At 39.6% G+C, this 17,433-nt stretch overlaps 1 protein-coding gene across 6 annotated transcripts in view; it reads left to right on the top strand.

Annotated features, from left to right (window-relative positions):
• LOC129707819 (plexin-B2-like) overlaps window positions 1-17,433 on the top strand; it is a 193,415-nt gene that overhangs the window by 131,061 nt on the left and 44,921 nt on the right. For all 6 annotated transcript variants that reach the window (XM_055653188.1, XM_055653183.1, XM_055653187.1 and 3 more), the window contains 7 exons: window positions 1,520-1,640; window positions 2,636-2,747; window positions 6,593-6,694; window positions 9,363-9,461; window positions 12,654-12,735; window positions 13,957-14,126; window positions 14,457-14,605. In XM_055653188.1, coding sequence (XP_055509163.1) covers window positions 1,520-1,640; window positions 2,636-2,747; window positions 6,593-6,694; window positions 9,363-9,461; window positions 12,654-12,735; window positions 13,957-14,126; window positions 14,457-14,605 — 835 coding nt within the window. The remainder of the gene's footprint in view (window positions 1-1,519; window positions 1,641-2,635; window positions 2,748-6,592; window positions 6,695-9,362; window positions 9,462-12,653; window positions 12,736-13,956; window positions 14,127-14,456; window positions 14,606-17,433) is intronic.

Genomic DNA, 17,433 nt, shown 5'->3' with positions numbered 1-17,433 from the left:
ATCCTTGCTAAGTAGTGAGACCATGTAACAGAAGCTCAACAAAATCAATGCCACAATACTGAAAATGAACTCTGGCTTGCTTTGCTAACCTGTTTTTAAGACTCCTATCTGAGTTAGCACTCAGATATTAGTGAACTATTGTTACTTGTACTTGATTCTATCTTGTACAATTGACATAACAGGGAATCAAATGTGTGTTTTTTAAACTCAATGCCACAATAGCAATATTTATGATGACAGCAGAATGTACAGAAAATATTATTTGTCACAGTTGTTACATGGGCAAAAATTACAGGAGCTGCCATTGTTAAAGTACAAAGTTTTGTTTGAAAATTCACTCTTGATCTGTAGAAATAGATTAGAATTTTGATTGAAGTACGTCAGTTTGATGTCTCTATTTTTGCTAATCAGTCTATATCCCATTCCCTTTTGCTATTTCAATATAGATTGCATTTACTCTTGCCCTTATGGTCCTGTCCCACTGTACGAGCTAATTCAAGAGCTCTCCCGAGTTGAAAAAAAAATCAAACTCGTGGAAGCACGTAGAATGTACATAGAAACATAGACATAGAAAATAGGTGCAGGAGTAGGCCATTCGGCCCTTCGAGCCTGCACCGCCATTCAATATGATCATGGCTGATCATCCAACTCGGTATCCTGTACCTCCATACCCCCTGCTCCCTTTAGCCACAAGGGCCACATCTAACTCCCTCTTAAATATAGCCAATGAACTGGCCTCAACTACCTTCTGTTGCAGAGAATTCCAGAGATTCACCGCTCTCTCTGTGAAAAATGTTTTCCTTATCTCAGTCCTAAAAGATTTCCCCCTTATCCTTAAACTGTGACCCCTTGTTCTGGACTTCCCCAACATCGGGAACAATCTTCCTGCATGTCGCCTGTCCAACCCCTTAAGAATTTTGTAAGTTTCTATAAGATCCCTCCTCAATCTTCTAAATTCTAGCGAGTACAAACCGAGTCTATCCAGTCTTTCTTCATATGAAAGTCCTGACATCCCAGGAATATCCCAGGTACGTAGCGGGTACGTCGGAGCTCGGGACGTTTCTTAGCGGCTCATAACGCTAACTCGGGTACTTGGGAAACGCGGTAAGCTCGGGAAGACTAGTGAAGATTCTTCAAATGTCCACGAGAGTCCCGAGTACCTACGAGCGGCTATTACCGTAATTCACCAAGTTCGAATCAGAGGAAACTCGGGAGAACTCTTGAATTAGCTCGTACAGTGGGACAGCCCCATTATTGTTCCCATTGAGCATGTAAATCTTCTGAACTTTGGTTGATTCCTCAATGAGTCTGTTCATTGAGATGTCACCTAAACATTAGTTGAGAAATGTTCAATGGTTTAACCTAGAACTGAAAAAAACCAACTCATGATATTTGATTCCCTCTATTGTCTCATAAAACATAATTCTTCTCTCCAACTTAAAAGCAAGGTTGTGGATTGTTGTTTCAATGCAGAGCTTAACATACAATTGAAGATATTAATGTGTTCTCTTCTTTGTAGATTATGTTGATGTTGAAGTAAAACTGATGTATGTGAGCGGAGGAAAAGAAGTAGCTTTCACAAGAATACTTTATTCATTTTATGACTGCAATGCTGCCATGAAATTGTTTCCAAATATTCCGTAAGCAATTTTTCTTTCTAAAGTGATTGACAGCACCAGTTAAGATTTGTGTATTATTTTAAAGGAATCTGTCAGGTGTGCATTAGTTTTTCATTCAACAGTATGTGTTTTAGGGAATACTAGATGTTAACCTTGACGCTTGTTGGAAAAATACGTTTACTATCAAGTAATTATTTGCTTCTTTTCCATTCTTTCTTGCCCTTTTAGTTTTGCAAGTTGCTGCTGAGGATTGATTGGGAAGGAGGGGGAGCTGTGGGGGAATTAGAAAGAAATGAGTAACTGTCAGTAGTCCTTTAACAAAAAAAAAGAAATGTTCAGTTTGAAGTTTGATGCCTCACATACAAGTTGATGGCTGTCTTTGGTGATGATAATTGGTTACTTGTCTATTTCTCATCGGAAGTACTGGTATTGATTCAGACATCTAACTAAATTGATTACATTCTTGTCAGTAAATAGCATATTGAAAGACATTAGAAAAGTAGGTATATTAATTATAGAATGGTACGGCCACTGTTGCAGATTTATATCACCATTATGCAGGAGCATACTTTAGTCACGAAACCTGTTTAATTTGTTATACAGCATTCATTTATTTTCATTGGTTCTTCAAGAGGGTAAATATTTATTTCAGTTTATTTTCATAGATGGGGTGGTAGCAATGTCAACACATAGTTCATGCATGATTCCTTTGAAAGAAGGAGACAAAATTAAGAGTCAACCATATTGCTCAATTTCAGTTTATGTAAAGTCAGAGTAGTTTGAATTTATTTCATTCGTAATTTCATGTTGTTGTAGCAATAAACAATGTGACAACGTTTGCTAGGATATTATTTCTCCATGTAATGCTGCTTAATCTAATTTGCTATATGGTGACAATTAAATTTAATATTCCTTATGTTTTACTGTAGAAGCTTCAGATTAGGAAATAATAATTTTAACCAGGGACTTGATCATGTTGTGATGTAATAATAAACATGCACATGTTTACTGTTTAGGTGTGATTCCTGTGTGGGGAACAAGTGGACCTGTAATTGGGATATTTCAGAACACAAATGTAAAGATGGTAGTGGCAATGCAGGCCAATCAAATATTATTCAAAGTAAAATGGTAAGAATTGGTTTATTGTCCAAACTGCTGAGATGAAAACAACAAAATGTACAGACCAATCAAAGTAATGTTTGACCAACTGATAACAAAGTCTGTAATTTGAGATCCTGTCATGGTTAACAGGGATATGTAGCAAAATATTAAATATTCCCAGTGAACTACAAAGCAAAATGACTAAATAGATCTGTAATAAGAGATGTGTGTACAGCGCTTATTTAAAGTATTTAAAAAAAAGAAATTATTTATACATCAATTGCATGCAGTTGAATGAATGCCTTCTCATGTAAAGACATTAATCCACAGTGGTGTGAGCTGGTCACTTTAACAAATTCATTGCTTATGTTTGAGCCGAGAAAGTGAGTGATGAGGCTCAATTTGATCTTGAGGTCGGATAAAAATTAGCAAGGTTCTGAGAGGGAAGTCACAGCTTTCAGAGTACAATAAAGTGTATAGCAAATTGCCACCATTAGCTTTTCATTGCTTTGCACCAAAATCACACACTGTTAAAGAGTTTTATTTGCTAATTCTGAACAGATCCGGTCAGTGTTGTTTTAGCTTTGTGGCCTGAAACTAGCCACATATTTCATGAAAGCACTAATGTTTTCTTATTGCAGTTGAATACTTGCAGATATTCCTAATGAGCAGGTTCTGGATATTGCAGAAATTTTATGGTATAGAGAAATAACTAAAATGTAAAATTAGAAAAATACATTGGGGATATGTAGGTTATTTTCTGTGCACTCTATGTTAATATTTAGAAATATATCATCTATGTTCTGCCTATTAATTTTCTCCATTCTAAATTCCAGTGCCTGATTTGAAACAGAACTGTAAACTTGACTAAAATTAAAACAACCCAATAGTGGTGCTCCAGTGCAACTATTGGCTTCTGGGTGGGATTACATCATTTGAGAATAATGCATTCACAAAGTTTAAAAAAAAATGCAAATATTGAATTTAAATAAAAATATCAGGAACGAAACATTGAGGTAGCAACTGAATTACAACTGTGCACCTTGATCCTATTAACTCTCCTGCCTTTGACCTTGCTGTATGTACAATCACGTTGATCTTGCATATTTGACTTTCCATATTTAATGCCACGGGAGATTGCATCATGCTTAAACTATTTATGATTCCAAGTGAAGTGCTTATTTAAAGTATTTAAAAAAAGGAAATTATTTATACATCAATTGCATGGAGTTGAATTAATGCCTTCTCATCTAAAGACATTAATCCACAGTGGTGTGAGCTGGTCACTTTAACAAAATCGTTGCTTATGTGTGAGCCGAGAAAGTGAGTGCTGAGGGTCAATTTGATCTTGAGGTAGGATAAAAATTAGCAAGGTTCTCAGAGGCAAGCCACAGCTTTCAGAGTACAATAAAGTTATAACACTTGCTGATAACCTGCTGAGTCCACTGAATCTCCCTCCTTTAATTGCTGTTACATTGTTTGAAACTCACGAAAACCTGAAGCTAAAGATGGCTGCAATACAGGCCTGTCAGCGAATCACAGGCTTCAAGCAATTGTGTGCAAAGGATATGCAACAAAATACTAAACATGACTACTTTCATTTACATGACATTGCTGTGTCACAAACATTATGGTTCCCTGAAATGGGGGGACTATGTATAAACACAGCTGTAATTTCTACATGGTGAAACCAATATGTATAAAAATGGCTTTTATTAAAATCTGACAATGTGCACTTTAACCACATGTGATTTTTTTTTCCTATTACAAATTTCAAATCGTGGAGTACAGAGGCAATTAAATAAATGATGGGTCTTTGTCCCAAACATTATGGAGGGTACTGTATCTATTTTAGGCAGCAGGGAAGGGGGGGATTTCCACATTTTGCTGCACAGCTCAATGTGTTCTACACACAGTTCAATAGGGAGAACAAAGATGTGCCTTCCCGAGCTCCTATTCGCCCTGACGGTGTTACAGTCACAGTCACCGAGGCCGACGTCAGAAGATCCTTCAGGGGGTGAACCCTCAGAAAGCACCTGGACCTGATGGTATACCCGGTCGAGTTCTCAAAACCTGTGCAGACCAACCGGCGGGAGTTTTTGCAGACATTTGCAATCTCTCACTTCTGAGGTCTGCGGTTCCCACCTGCTTTAAGAGGACATCAATTATACCAGTGCCTAAGAAGAGTAAGGTGACGTGACTCAATGACTATCGACCAGTGGCACTAATGTCTGTGGTGATGAAGTGCTTTGAGAGGTTGGTTATGGCGCACATCAGCTCCTACCTCGACAAGAACCCCGACCAACCACAGTTCACATACCGCCACTACAGGACAACGGAGGATGCAATTTCACTGGCTCTCCACTCCGCACTGGACCACTTGGACAATAAAACACCTACGTTACCCTGTTGTTTTTAGACCACAGCTCGGCATTTAATACTATCATTCCTTCCAAGCTGGTTACCAAGCTCACGGAACTGGGCCTCTGCACATCCCTCTGCAATTGGATCCTCGACTTCCTCATCCACAGACCACAGTCTGTTCGAATTGGAGGAACCACTTCATCCTCAGTAACAATTAGTCCCGGAGTACCTCAAGGCTGCGTGCACAGCTCCCCCTGCTTTACTCACCCTATATCCATGACTGCGTAGCCGGTCATAGTACGAACTCCATCATCAAGTTCGCCGAAGACACCCCTGTGGTTGGACGAATCACAGATGGGGATGAGTCAGAATATAGAAGTGAGATCGACCGACTGACCAAATGGTGCCAGCACAACAACCTGGCTTTCAACATCAGTAAGACCAAGGAACTGATTGTGAACTTTGGTAGGAGAAGGATGAGGACCCATAATCCTGAAAGGGTCAATAACTTCAAATTCGTGGGCGTGCATATATCAGAAGATCTTTCCTGGACCCAGCACACCAATGCAATTGTAAAGAAGGCACATCAGCAACTCTACTTCCTGAGAAGTTTACGGAGATTCCGATGATTCTCCTAAACTTCTACAGGTGCACGATAGAGAGCATTCTGACTGGTTGCATCATGGCCTGGTTTGGCAACTTGAACGTCCAGGAGCAAAAAAGACTACAAAATGTTGTGACCACTGCCCAGTCCATCACCGGCTTTGACCTCCCCACCGTCGAAGGGATCTATCGTAGTCGCTGCCTCAAAAAGGCAGCCAAAATCATCAAGGACCCACACCATCCTGGCCACACACCCATCTCACCATTGCCATTAGGAAGAAGGTACAGGAACCTGAAAACTGTAACGCCCAGGTTCAGGAACAGCTCTTCCCCACAGCCATCGGGCTATTAAATACAACAATGAAAAAGCTCTGAGCTCTGAACTGCAAAAGACTATATTATTATTTGTTATTTGCACTATTTTTGTTATTTATTTAACTTTTTCTTTTTTCTTTTTTTAATGTACAATGTTTACATACTCACGTATTCTGTTGTGCTGCAGCAAGTAAGAATTTCATTGTCCCATCCGGGACATATATGACAATAAAACACTCTTGACTCTTGACCTGATCTTTGTTTTGTGTCAGATTGTAAATAATCTTTCTAAAATGGAACCTGACTGCTTCCAGTTCCTTGTTTTTTCATTATTTAATCTAAATGAAGCTTGCTGGTTCAGATACTCCCCCAATTAAAAAAGCACTATCAATATGTAAGAAATTTTAATTGAATAGAACTGAAGGGAAGTTTAATTGGAATTTAACACTTTGGTCAGGGACCCTTCCTCAGGGCCTGGTCAGCAGTTCTGTATTTGTTAAGGATTTTATTTGTTTTTGTTGTTAGATTGATGATTTATAATAAAAGTAGTATTTTGCATGTAAGTCATTAAAGTTATGGTTTGTTTCTAGGCTCATATGTGTCCACAATTTGGAAATCCTTCACCACTGTTCATTTCAGTGAATGTTACGAACAGCATTACATTTAAAGGGAAAAATGTTGATTTCTATCGGGTAAGTCTAAACATAGAACACAAACCAGGACAGCCCACAATATCTGTGCCAAACATGAATCCAAAGCCAACTCTTATCTGCCTGCACTTAATCCATATTCCTCCATTCACTGCATATCTAAAAATATCTTAATGTTGTTATCTAAAAGTCTTTCAAATGCCACTATTCCATCGGCCTCTACCACCAACCCTGGCTTTGTGTCCCAGGCACTCACTACTCTTTGTGTGGAAAAAAAAGTCCCGCTCAACTCCTTTAAACTTTGCCCCTCTCACGTTACCCCCTAATCTAGGCATAATTCTGGTAAACCATCTCTACACCCTCTCCAAAGCCTCCTCATCCTTCCTGTAATGGCACAATCTGAACTGCACACAATATTCCAAATGTGGTCTTACCAAAGTTCTATAAATCTGCATCGTGACTGTGGCTCTTATACTCAATGCCCCGACCAGACAGGCATATTTGCAGTGCATTCAGAAAGTATTCAAACCACTTCACTTTTTCCGCATTTTGTTACCTTATTTTAAAATGGATTAAATTCACACAATCCCCTAGAATGAAGAAGCGAAAACAGGTGTTTAGACATTTTTGCAAAGTTATAAAAAATAAATAACTGAAATATCAAATTTACGTTAGTATTCAGACCCTTTGCTATGACACTCAAAATTGAGCTTAGGTTCATCCTGTTTCCATTGATTATCCTTGAGATGTTTCTACAACTCGATTGGAGTCCACCAGTGGTCAATTAAATTGATTTGACATGATTTGGAAAGGCACACACCTGTCTATATAAGATCCCACAGTTGACAGTGCATGTCAGAGCAAAAACCAAGCCATGAAGATGAAGAAATTGTCTGTAGACCTCCGAGACAGGATTGTGTCGAGACACAGATCTGGGGAAGGGTATAAAACAATTTGTGCAGCATTGCAGATCCTGAAGAACACAGTGGCCTCCGTAATTCTTATATGGAAGAACTTTGGAACCACCAGGACTCTTCATAGAGCTGGCCTCCCGGCCAGACTGAGCAATCGGGGGAGAAGGGCCTTGGTCAGGGAGGTGACCACAAACCCGATGGTCACTCTGACAGAGCTCAAGAGTTCCTCTGTGGAGATGGGAGAACCTTCCAGAAGGACAACTATATCTGCAGCACACCACTAATCAGGCCTTAATGGTAGAGTGGCCAGATGGAAACTGAGACAAGCCCCCTTGGAGTTTGCCAAAAGGCATGAGAAACAAGGTTCGCTGGTCTGATGAAACCAGGATTGAACTCTTATGATTGAATACTTATGTAAATGTAATATTTCAGTTATTTCTTTTTAATTACTTTGTAAAAATGTCGAATCACTTATTTTCACTTTTTTATTATGAGGTATTGTGTGTAGATTGATGATAAAAAAAAAGAATTTAATCAATTTTAGAGTAAGGCTATAACATAACAAAATGTGGAAAAAGTGAAGGGGTCTGAATACTTTCTGAATGCACTATATGCCTCCTTCACCCCTCTATCTACTCCATACATATAATGGAGTTGGACACCACGACCCCTGTGCACATCAATGCTGTTCAAGGTCATGCCTTTAATTGCACATTTTCCCCTTGCATCCAAACCTCCAAAAGTGCAACACCTCAGACTTCCTCAAATTATACACCATCTGTCATTTCTCCGGACATTTCTGTAACTGATCTACATCCACTATATAATTTGACAGTCTACCTCAAAGTCGGCAATCACAGCAATCTTGGTGGTGTCACACTGCAAACTTGCCAACAAACCTGTCTACCTTAACTTCCAAATCATATATATATCGCAAACAACAGAGGTACCAGCACAGATCTCTGCAGAAATCCACTGGTCCCAGACATCCAGCCTTATTATTGTCTTTCCACTAAAACACTCTTTCTATCAGTGTGCCAGTTCTGAATCCATACCATAATCATAATAATCGTAATTTATTAGACAAATATGTTTTGCAACATACGGGTAATTTGGTTTGCCATACAGTCATTAAAAAAAGCAACAATACACACAACTACATGAAAAATTGACATAAACATCCACCACAATGGCTCCTCCACATTCCCCACTGAGTTGGAAGGCCATAAAGTCTTATCTTCTATCCTCCTTTCCTCTCGCGGTCGGGGGAGTCGAACCATCCACAGTTGGGGTGATTGAAGCTCCTGCAGCCGGGTCGATCGAAGCTCCCACGTCAGGGGCAGTAGAAGCTCTCACGGCGTGGAGCTCCCGAGGTCCCAGAAAGAGGCCGCCAGCTCCACTACGTTAGGCTACAGTGTAGACTGAGATACGACACAGAATAAGTTGCATCTCCGTCGAGGAAAGGGATAAAGAAAGTTTCCCCCGCCCACCCCCCTTCACATAATTCAAAACAAAAGAAAAACTAAAACGTACATTTTACAACAACCTAAAAACACAAAGAAGGAAAACGCTGTTCATCCTGTGCATCATAATCTTCTGGATCAGCCTACCAGGAAATGTATCAAATGCCTTGCTAAAACCCATGTAGACAACATCCGCTGCCCTACCCTCATCGATCAACTTTGTCATCCCCTCTGAAAACTCAGTCACATTAGTAAGGCACGATCTGCTGTGTATAAACCATGCTTGCTGTCCTGAATTAATCAATTCACTTTTCATATGTTTGCTGCATACAGGGGAAGAAATTGAACCTAGTAATTACTGTCGATTCCAAAGAATACCCCTATGTTGTGAAGGACAAATCATTCAATGAGTTTTCCAGTGATGGGATTAAGGTTAGTAATTCAATTAAATGTGCTTCTTACTATGTTATATGATTTATTTTGTGTATTTTTTTTTTTAAAGCTTGCAGCTAATAATAATGATATTAAGAACTCCACAACCCTTTGGGTGGATTAATTACTTTTGCAATATCATCTATGTAATAATTAGTTCATACAAATTCTTCTGCCATGCCATTGCCGACCATCAAGTGTTCATCTGCACTAATTCCATTTACCAGCACTTATTTCATAGCCTGCTCTGCCTGACTATGCAAGTGCTCGTGCAAGTACTTTTTTCTGTTGTGTAAGTACCTGTCACTTCCACCTCCTTGGTTAATGCATTACACATTGCAACCAGTCCAATCCCTTCTTGCCCCTTGTCTTAATCTTTTGCCCTCTGGTTTTAGACTTCTCAGTTATGGGGAAAAGTTCCTCGATATCCAATCTATCTATGCCCCTCAAAATATTTGGTACAGACAGTCTGTTGCTGCGAACGGTTCATCATCTCAACTATTTGTGTCGGAATTGATCAGAAACAGAGTGTGGAAGAGGATCACAGCAATAGGTTTGACGGGAGAGAAAGCAGGCATGGGAAGATGGGTCGGCAGCCAGTCTCTCTGACTAAGTAAGTCTGCTTTGTGCTTCCAGCTCAGATTTTTCAAACCACCCATGTCCTCTGGAACCATGCACAGATTGGCCTTTTCCCTGGTTAACCTCACTCCTATGGCTGTCAAAGGATTTTCCTTAATCTCATCTGTCAAACATATTTCCTCGCAACTCTTTGCCCCCTTAATTTAGTTTTTAAGTAGCCCCTACATATTTTCTCTGAAAGACCTTGCTTGTTTTCAGTGCACCACATGCTTCCTTTTTTTTAATCAATATTTATGACATACAGGATTTGCTGCATTTGCCTTTCCTACCTTTCAGCTTCACAGGAACAAATTGGCTCAGAACACTCATTATTTCACTGTTAGAAGACTACGACTTGCTGGATGGAGATTTGCCTGCAAGTAGCATCTCCCAGATTCTGCTCAATGATATTGAAATCAACGTGTTCAGCACCTTAATTTCTGGACAACAGTTGAGCATAGAAAATAGGTGCAGTAGTAGGAATCGGCCCGTTTGCAGGACTTTTCATTGCCCAGTGCGGCCGGTCGCGGGATATTCCACCGCCCAGCGGTCAAATTGTTGCGTTGAGGCGATCGAGACTCCCGATGTTGTAACCCCCGCCGGGCGATGAAAGGCCCTGTGAACGGGTTGATTGAAGCCCCACGATTTGAGGCGGACGAGGCTGCTGTTGCTAGAGTTTGGAGTCGGTCACCAACTAGGTCATCCCATGTTGCCATCCACAGGGCCCACGGCCGAAGCCTCGCGTGCATGCGCATATGTGTGTGTACGCGTGTGTGTGTGTGCATGCACGCACATGCAGCCTCCAAGAAATTGTGTCCCCCCCCCCATGTTTTGATATCGATTTCCATGCCTGATTCCTTTAGCCCTAAGAGCTAAATCTAACTCTCTCTTGAAAACATCCAGAGAATTGGCCTCCACTGCCTTCTGTGGCAGAGAATTCCACAAATTCACAACCCTCTGGGTGAAGAAGTTTTTTCCTCATCTCAGTCCTAAAATGGCCTACCCCTTATTCTTAAACTGTGACCCCTAGTTCTGTATTCCCTCAACATTGGGATTTTTTTTTCTGCATCTAGCCTGTCCAAACCTTTAAGAGCCTTTAAGAACCTTTCCATAACTTACAAAGTTAGGATTAGGTGCAAGACTGCCCCTTCGGGCTATATATGCACTGACTCAAAAAGCTCTTCTTCAAAATTTCCATTCCCTCTATGCTTTTCTAACTAAGGCAATCTCAGATAATATTCGTGAGATTGAAATCCTTTCCTTCTATAACCATTTTCTTCCCACACTTCTGTGACTTGCTGTTTCAATTTATATTTATTTTTATAGCTGTCAAACGATTCATTTTCTCCTCGGCCCTTTTAAAATTCATAAGCCTCATTAAAATATATGGTAACATTGTTAAGTGTAAGAGGAATGAATGTATCCTTAAGTCAAGAGAAAGGTTACTTTACAGCTGCAATTTCTAGGGTAGAAATTAGAACTGTCCAATCCATTGCTTCAGACTCAAAACCCACTTTGGCAGGAAGCTTGGTGATCTAGTTTTCAGCCAGAAATCCATGCACTGCCCATAATCTAAGTGGATATTTCAGTGGTAGAAGATGGCATTGGATCCATTGAATATGCCATAACTCTGAATTATAATATTCATGTATGTTATTTTTAATATTGACTGATGTATTTTGGTGAAAGCTTTCTGCTCATTACTTTAATTTAGCAAATAAATTAATTTTATTCCCATGAGTGATGCTCCAAAGCTTTTCTGGAGTAACGTATTAAATTCCAGCATAATATATGCTACCTTCCAGACAGCAGAGATAAATTATTAATGCATGAATATCTGTCCAGTTACATGAGAGAGGCAGCTGTATTAGCTGTGGTGGTTTGGAAGGCTGCCCATATAATGTAATTATGTTATTTATTAAGTACTTACATTTTTATATATTGATACTGGAGCAGAAAGTCTATTAGAGTTTTATTTTAAGGAGAATTGACATACTGTGCGGCAGTGATGAGTTATTCAATAAACATTAATTACTGTGTTGATTAAGCTCAAGCTTTGTTTCTCAAATTTATGGCCCCCTCACAACAACGCCCCTTGTGCATGACTGATCACCTCCCAGCAACGTACAACTGACATCAGGAGTCTGGCTCACAGCGCTTGGGTTTGAACATTGAATGCCATCCAATGCTTGGGAAATCCTGGATGCTTTAAAAAAAACCTGTGCAAATATTCTTTGGCAAATGTAAACTTCTGTATCCCTGATTCCTTGACAAATTTTAGGCTGAATTTCGAGTCTGCACATGTGGTTATCAGATAGGATTAGATAATTGTTTTTCCAGTCCGAATCTAGTCACAATGTGGGGTTAGTTTACCTGTCTGTAATTCTCTTCTCTCCCGCTTTACACACGCCAATAAGCCACTCCTGCTCCCAAAACCTTGTTTTCTCACGGCAAGCAAGGATAAACCAAATAAAACCTGCACTTGCCACCAAAGGGATTTCATTCAGGAGTTTGTTGAGTTTTAATTAAACTCTTTGCTAAAATTGTTAATTGTTCAAAACATTTCTCTTGTAGCTTTCCTCTGATAAAAATGAAACCCTTACCCTTCGTTTCTCTGTGCGAGCAGATGGAAAGACGATTGACAGTAGACTGGATGGTAAGTGAGGGATATTTTAGTCTCAGAAATTGGAAAATTAAATTTAAGAACATGGTGCAATATGGGAGGCCACTATTAAGTTTGGAACCAGCTCTAACATTTAATGTATTTCTGAAAATTATTTTCTCACTCACCTACTCCAGAAAATGTTTGCCAGTTTGCTTTTGAAGAAACAGGAACTGCAGATTGAGCATAACACAAAGCGCTGGAGGAACTCAACAGGTCAGGCAGCGTCTGTGGAGGGATTAGACAGGTGACATTTCGGGGTCGGTAGAAGGAGGAACAGTCCCAACTTGAAATGTCACCTGCCCGTTCTATCCACAGATACTGCTTGAGCTTCTAAGTTCTTCATCACTTTACATTTTGCTCAACTTGATTTTGATGTCTACACACCCAACATCTTTCAGAGCTTTGTTTTCTTCATTCCTATCTGAGATTAGGATAACAGTTTTTGGTTTCTAATAAAACATGCAGATTAGTCAGTGAAATAAAGAACACATATTTTCATTATTCTTCTGTTTTCTGTGGGGCAGTTTAAAAGGGAGATGCAAATAGACCTTTCTGTCCCAAAACGTATACAATAGCAGTGTTCATTTGTTTTAAAGTTGACCTCTTCCATATGTCCATATATGTGTGTGTGTGTATATATATTCAATGGTGTATGGACACACTGATCTGTTCTGTATTTATTTATACAATATTCTGTTGTGCTCAAGCAAAGCAATAATTTCATTGTCTTATCTGGGACACATGACAATAAACTCTCTTGAATCTTGAATGAGGATCATGACTTAGTTCTAGGATTCTTCAATCAATTTTTAGGCAATTTCTGCCACAGCAGCCAAACTGGGATTAGAAACGGGCTGTCAGTGCATATTTGCTTGTTTAGTTAAGAAATTGAGCTAGGTTTCAGGTTGAATATGTTGTAATATATTTAGAAGCACTGAAATATGTCTTGAAAGTGAGTGTAGAAAGGATGAATCAAGTCCCTTGGTAATCAATTCTTTGCTCTTCCCAGAATAATGGTTACTTAAATAAACTTCAAGGCAGGGAAGAGTTTTGAACAAAACCATCATTTGTATATTGCTTGATTTGCCTGGCAATCATTAATCTTTACGCTAATTGTCTGTGTAAATTGGAATTAATTTTCATGAATAGCTACCATACATGGATAGACAAACACATTCTGGTTTATATTATTAAAACTTATTTTAATTTCAGTGACTCTCTACAATTGTGGATACAGCAACACCGACTGCAGTCTATGCCTCAGTGCAGAGCAAGAATACATGTGTGTTTGGTGTAAGAGTACAAAAAAATGTGTTTTTGGAAAGCTTTGCGAAGTTCCGGTTAAAAATACGGATGATTGTCCAGCCCCAACTATCTTGCAGGTACGTAACCTCCCTTCGTATCATTTTCTCCGAATTAGAAACTGTTTGAGACATCACTATAACATTATGAGCAGTCAATTATTCACAGTAAAAAAGGTCCACATTCAAATGTGCATTTTATGTAAACAATTGAACAGTTTTAATAGGTAAACCATTTAAAAAAGGAAAAACTTCATAAAACACTGGGCCCTGTGAAGGTGTTTTGATTAAATGTCTGGTCATCTTTATTTTTATTGTCAAATTATATATGGAGAACGATCAGCCTTTTGAAAGAAAAATCAAAACTGCATGCACAGAGTTAACCTATGAATTAATTCTTCCCTTATTCAGTTGGACCCAGTAAATGGACCACTCGAAGGAGGAATTCTCCTGACCATTACAGGCTCAAATATTGGAAGACGCTCTGATGATATCAAAGAGATCAAAGTTGGAAACTCTTCTTGCATTCAAATCCAAGAAAAATATGACACTTCTGTCAGGTATGTCAAAAATTATCGTTATTTATGAGCAACAATCGCATTAAAATATTGCATAAAAAATAATGGGTTACTACTATGATTTAATTACTAAATATGACAGTGTTTGCTCACCCATTCATGTTTGAAAATGACCTCTTTCAACAGCCTGTTCTTAACTGTACTTTCACTGAGCTATGTCAGTGGCAAAATTGTACTTATTTATCAAAATAAGGTTTTTAGATTGGAAATAGATCTTCAATGGTCGTAATTTTTTTTTCCCTAATTATAGATTGTGGTGCAGTGGATGTAATTAAATTTTGTTAATTTATCAGACTGTTAATTGTCTTGAAAGCCTGCATTTCTTAATTACACTGCTCGGAGAATAATAATCTGCTTCCAAAGATAAATAAAGATAAAGCTTTATCAGCTCAATACAATAATGAAGAAAGAAAGAAATATCAGGAAAGTTTGTTCGCAGCCTCTGATTTTCTTTAAAAAGTTCACCTCCATGTTGCTCTTCTCTTAGAATCTCCTTGATATATCAGAATCAGAATCAGAATCACACTTTATTCGCCAAGTATGTTTTGCAACATGCGAGGAATTTCATTGGCCAGGTCAGTTATACAGTTAAAAGCAACAGATCACTCAAAAAACACATTTTAACATGAACATCCACCACAGTGACTCGTACACATTCCTCACTGTGGTGGAAGGCGAAATAAAGTTCAAGTCTCTTCCTTTGTTCTTCCTCGGTCGAGGGCCTCGAGCCCCCGTTGATGGGATGATCTTGACTCCCATAGCCGGCGGCGTTCGGGCCCTCCACGTCGAGGCGATCAAGCTCCCACATCGGGGGGATGTCAGCCGGGTGATCTAACCTTGCGTCGGGGCTGGTCGAGCCTTCCGCGACGTTGGAGCTCCCGACTAGCCTCACCCAAGACTGCGAGCCCTTGTTGGTAATTTCGCGGTGGTCGCGATGGGAGCGATCCCAGACAAGGGATCAGCTCTGATGTTAAGTCCGCGCCCTGCGGTGTGGCTCATGACAGCCCGAGGAGGCTTCCAGCTCCATCGATGGTAGGCCACAGAGCCTGGAGAAAGTGATCTGAAAAATTGATCACATCTCCAGGAAGGTAGAAGCTTGAAAAAAAGTTTCCCCTAATCCCCTCCCCCGATCCCCTCCCCCCTCCCACCACATAAAACAAACAGAAGAACATTAAAACAAACTTTTAACACACTAAAAAAATAACAAAAAGAAAGAAAATATGAACAGACTGGTGGCAGGGCAGCCATCTCCCTGGCGTCCCTGGTGGTCTTCAAGATACTAGAACTTTAAAAATCTATACAGTCTTTACATGAATTACTTTGGCATAAAGTCCTTGGGATACTTAAGTTAATAGATAGTCTTTTCTGGTTCTAACTGGCTGTGGTGATCCAATGGCCGAGGTGTTCTTGCTCCATGGTACAATGTCCAGTATCAACATACTGTTTCAGTCAAAAATTATCTTTACAGATGATCTTTTCAGATGGTCCTTGTGACTTCTCTACCATTTTAGGTTCAACAAAAGCATTTAGTGTTGGTTTGGCTATTTTCCATAGCATTTTACTTTGTGTGTTGAGATTGTGGAAGATCTATCTGTCATCACTGCATAGACAGCTAGCGGAAGGAAAGGCAAGACTGGTCCTGGATTTCTTATTAGTTTCTTCAATATGCCTGGAATGTTTACCTCTTCCTTTGATGCAAAAATTAATGCAGACTTATCATTCAATGTGTTCATAATTTCTTTAACTTCCTTACAATGTCACTGTTATTGCACTAAATGTTGTATCCTTTATCTGTAAATTGTGGACAGGTTGATTGTAATCGTGTATAGTCTTGTCTGGCTGGATGGCACGCAGCAAAAAACATTTCACTGTACCTTGGTACACGAGGCAATAATAAACTAAACCAAACTAAGAACTGAAAGGTCCATATTGTTCCTTGTTTTTCCCAATATATTTGTAGATTTAAAAAAAATATCCTTTGCAAATTTGTTTCAGAATTTTTTTTGTCGCTGTTAGTCACCATTTTCCTGAACTTCCCATCTCTTGCTGTTGCCAGGATTTGCTCCAGATTTTCTCTTTCCAACTTCTCTTTCCAACTATACTTTCTGACTTGCGCCTTTGACAGACAACATATGGACCAGATCCAACTGGGGTAGTTCCATGCGCTCCTTGAGCACTTTTGTAGCTTCTGCTTCATTTGACAGATTGCCACGCCAGTTGCCCCAGCTGTGGGCTTTTGAGCAGTTCCCAGCAATCCGCAGAACCGAAGATAGGCACAAAAAGCTGCAGTAACTCAGCGAGACAGGGAGCATCACTGGAGAGAAGGAATGGGTCCTGTCCTGCTGAGTTACTCCAGCTTTTTGTGTCTATCTTCGGTTAAACCAGCATCTGCAGTTCCTTCTTGCACAATCTGCAGAACCGTCCCTTCTCCTTTTCATATCAGCTGGCAGAAAGGCTTGGTGATCAGGAATAATACTGTAGAAGCCAGAAAGCAGAGGTAATACTTGACTCTTTAGACCCTGGTCCTTATTCTGTTCTCTACAGGTCTACTGTTCGCAGGAGTCAACAGTATGAAACTATTGTGTTACAGCATTGTAACACAAGTGTTCCATATACAACTGTAATTTCAAACATTTATTTTAAAGAGCTGTTGAGACACTTTGAACAGTACGATTCAAAAAAATTACAATTTCTGTCTGGTTGCCTCCCAAATCCTATCTCTGTTAGCCTCCAATCTCCTATCTCTTGAAGCACAATGATTATTGAGATGGATGGCAACAGAAATGTGTCAAGGTCCCTGATTTAGGGGA

This window comes from Leucoraja erinacea, chromosome 22 (genome assembly GCF_028641065.1).
Source record: "Leucoraja erinacea ecotype New England chromosome 22, Leri_hhj_1, whole genome shotgun sequence".
NCBI lineage: Eukaryota > Metazoa > Chordata > Chondrichthyes > Rajiformes > Rajidae > Leucoraja > Leucoraja erinaceus.
Note: the sequence above shows the minus strand (reverse complement) of the source record. Positions and strands in the feature narration are given on the sequence as shown.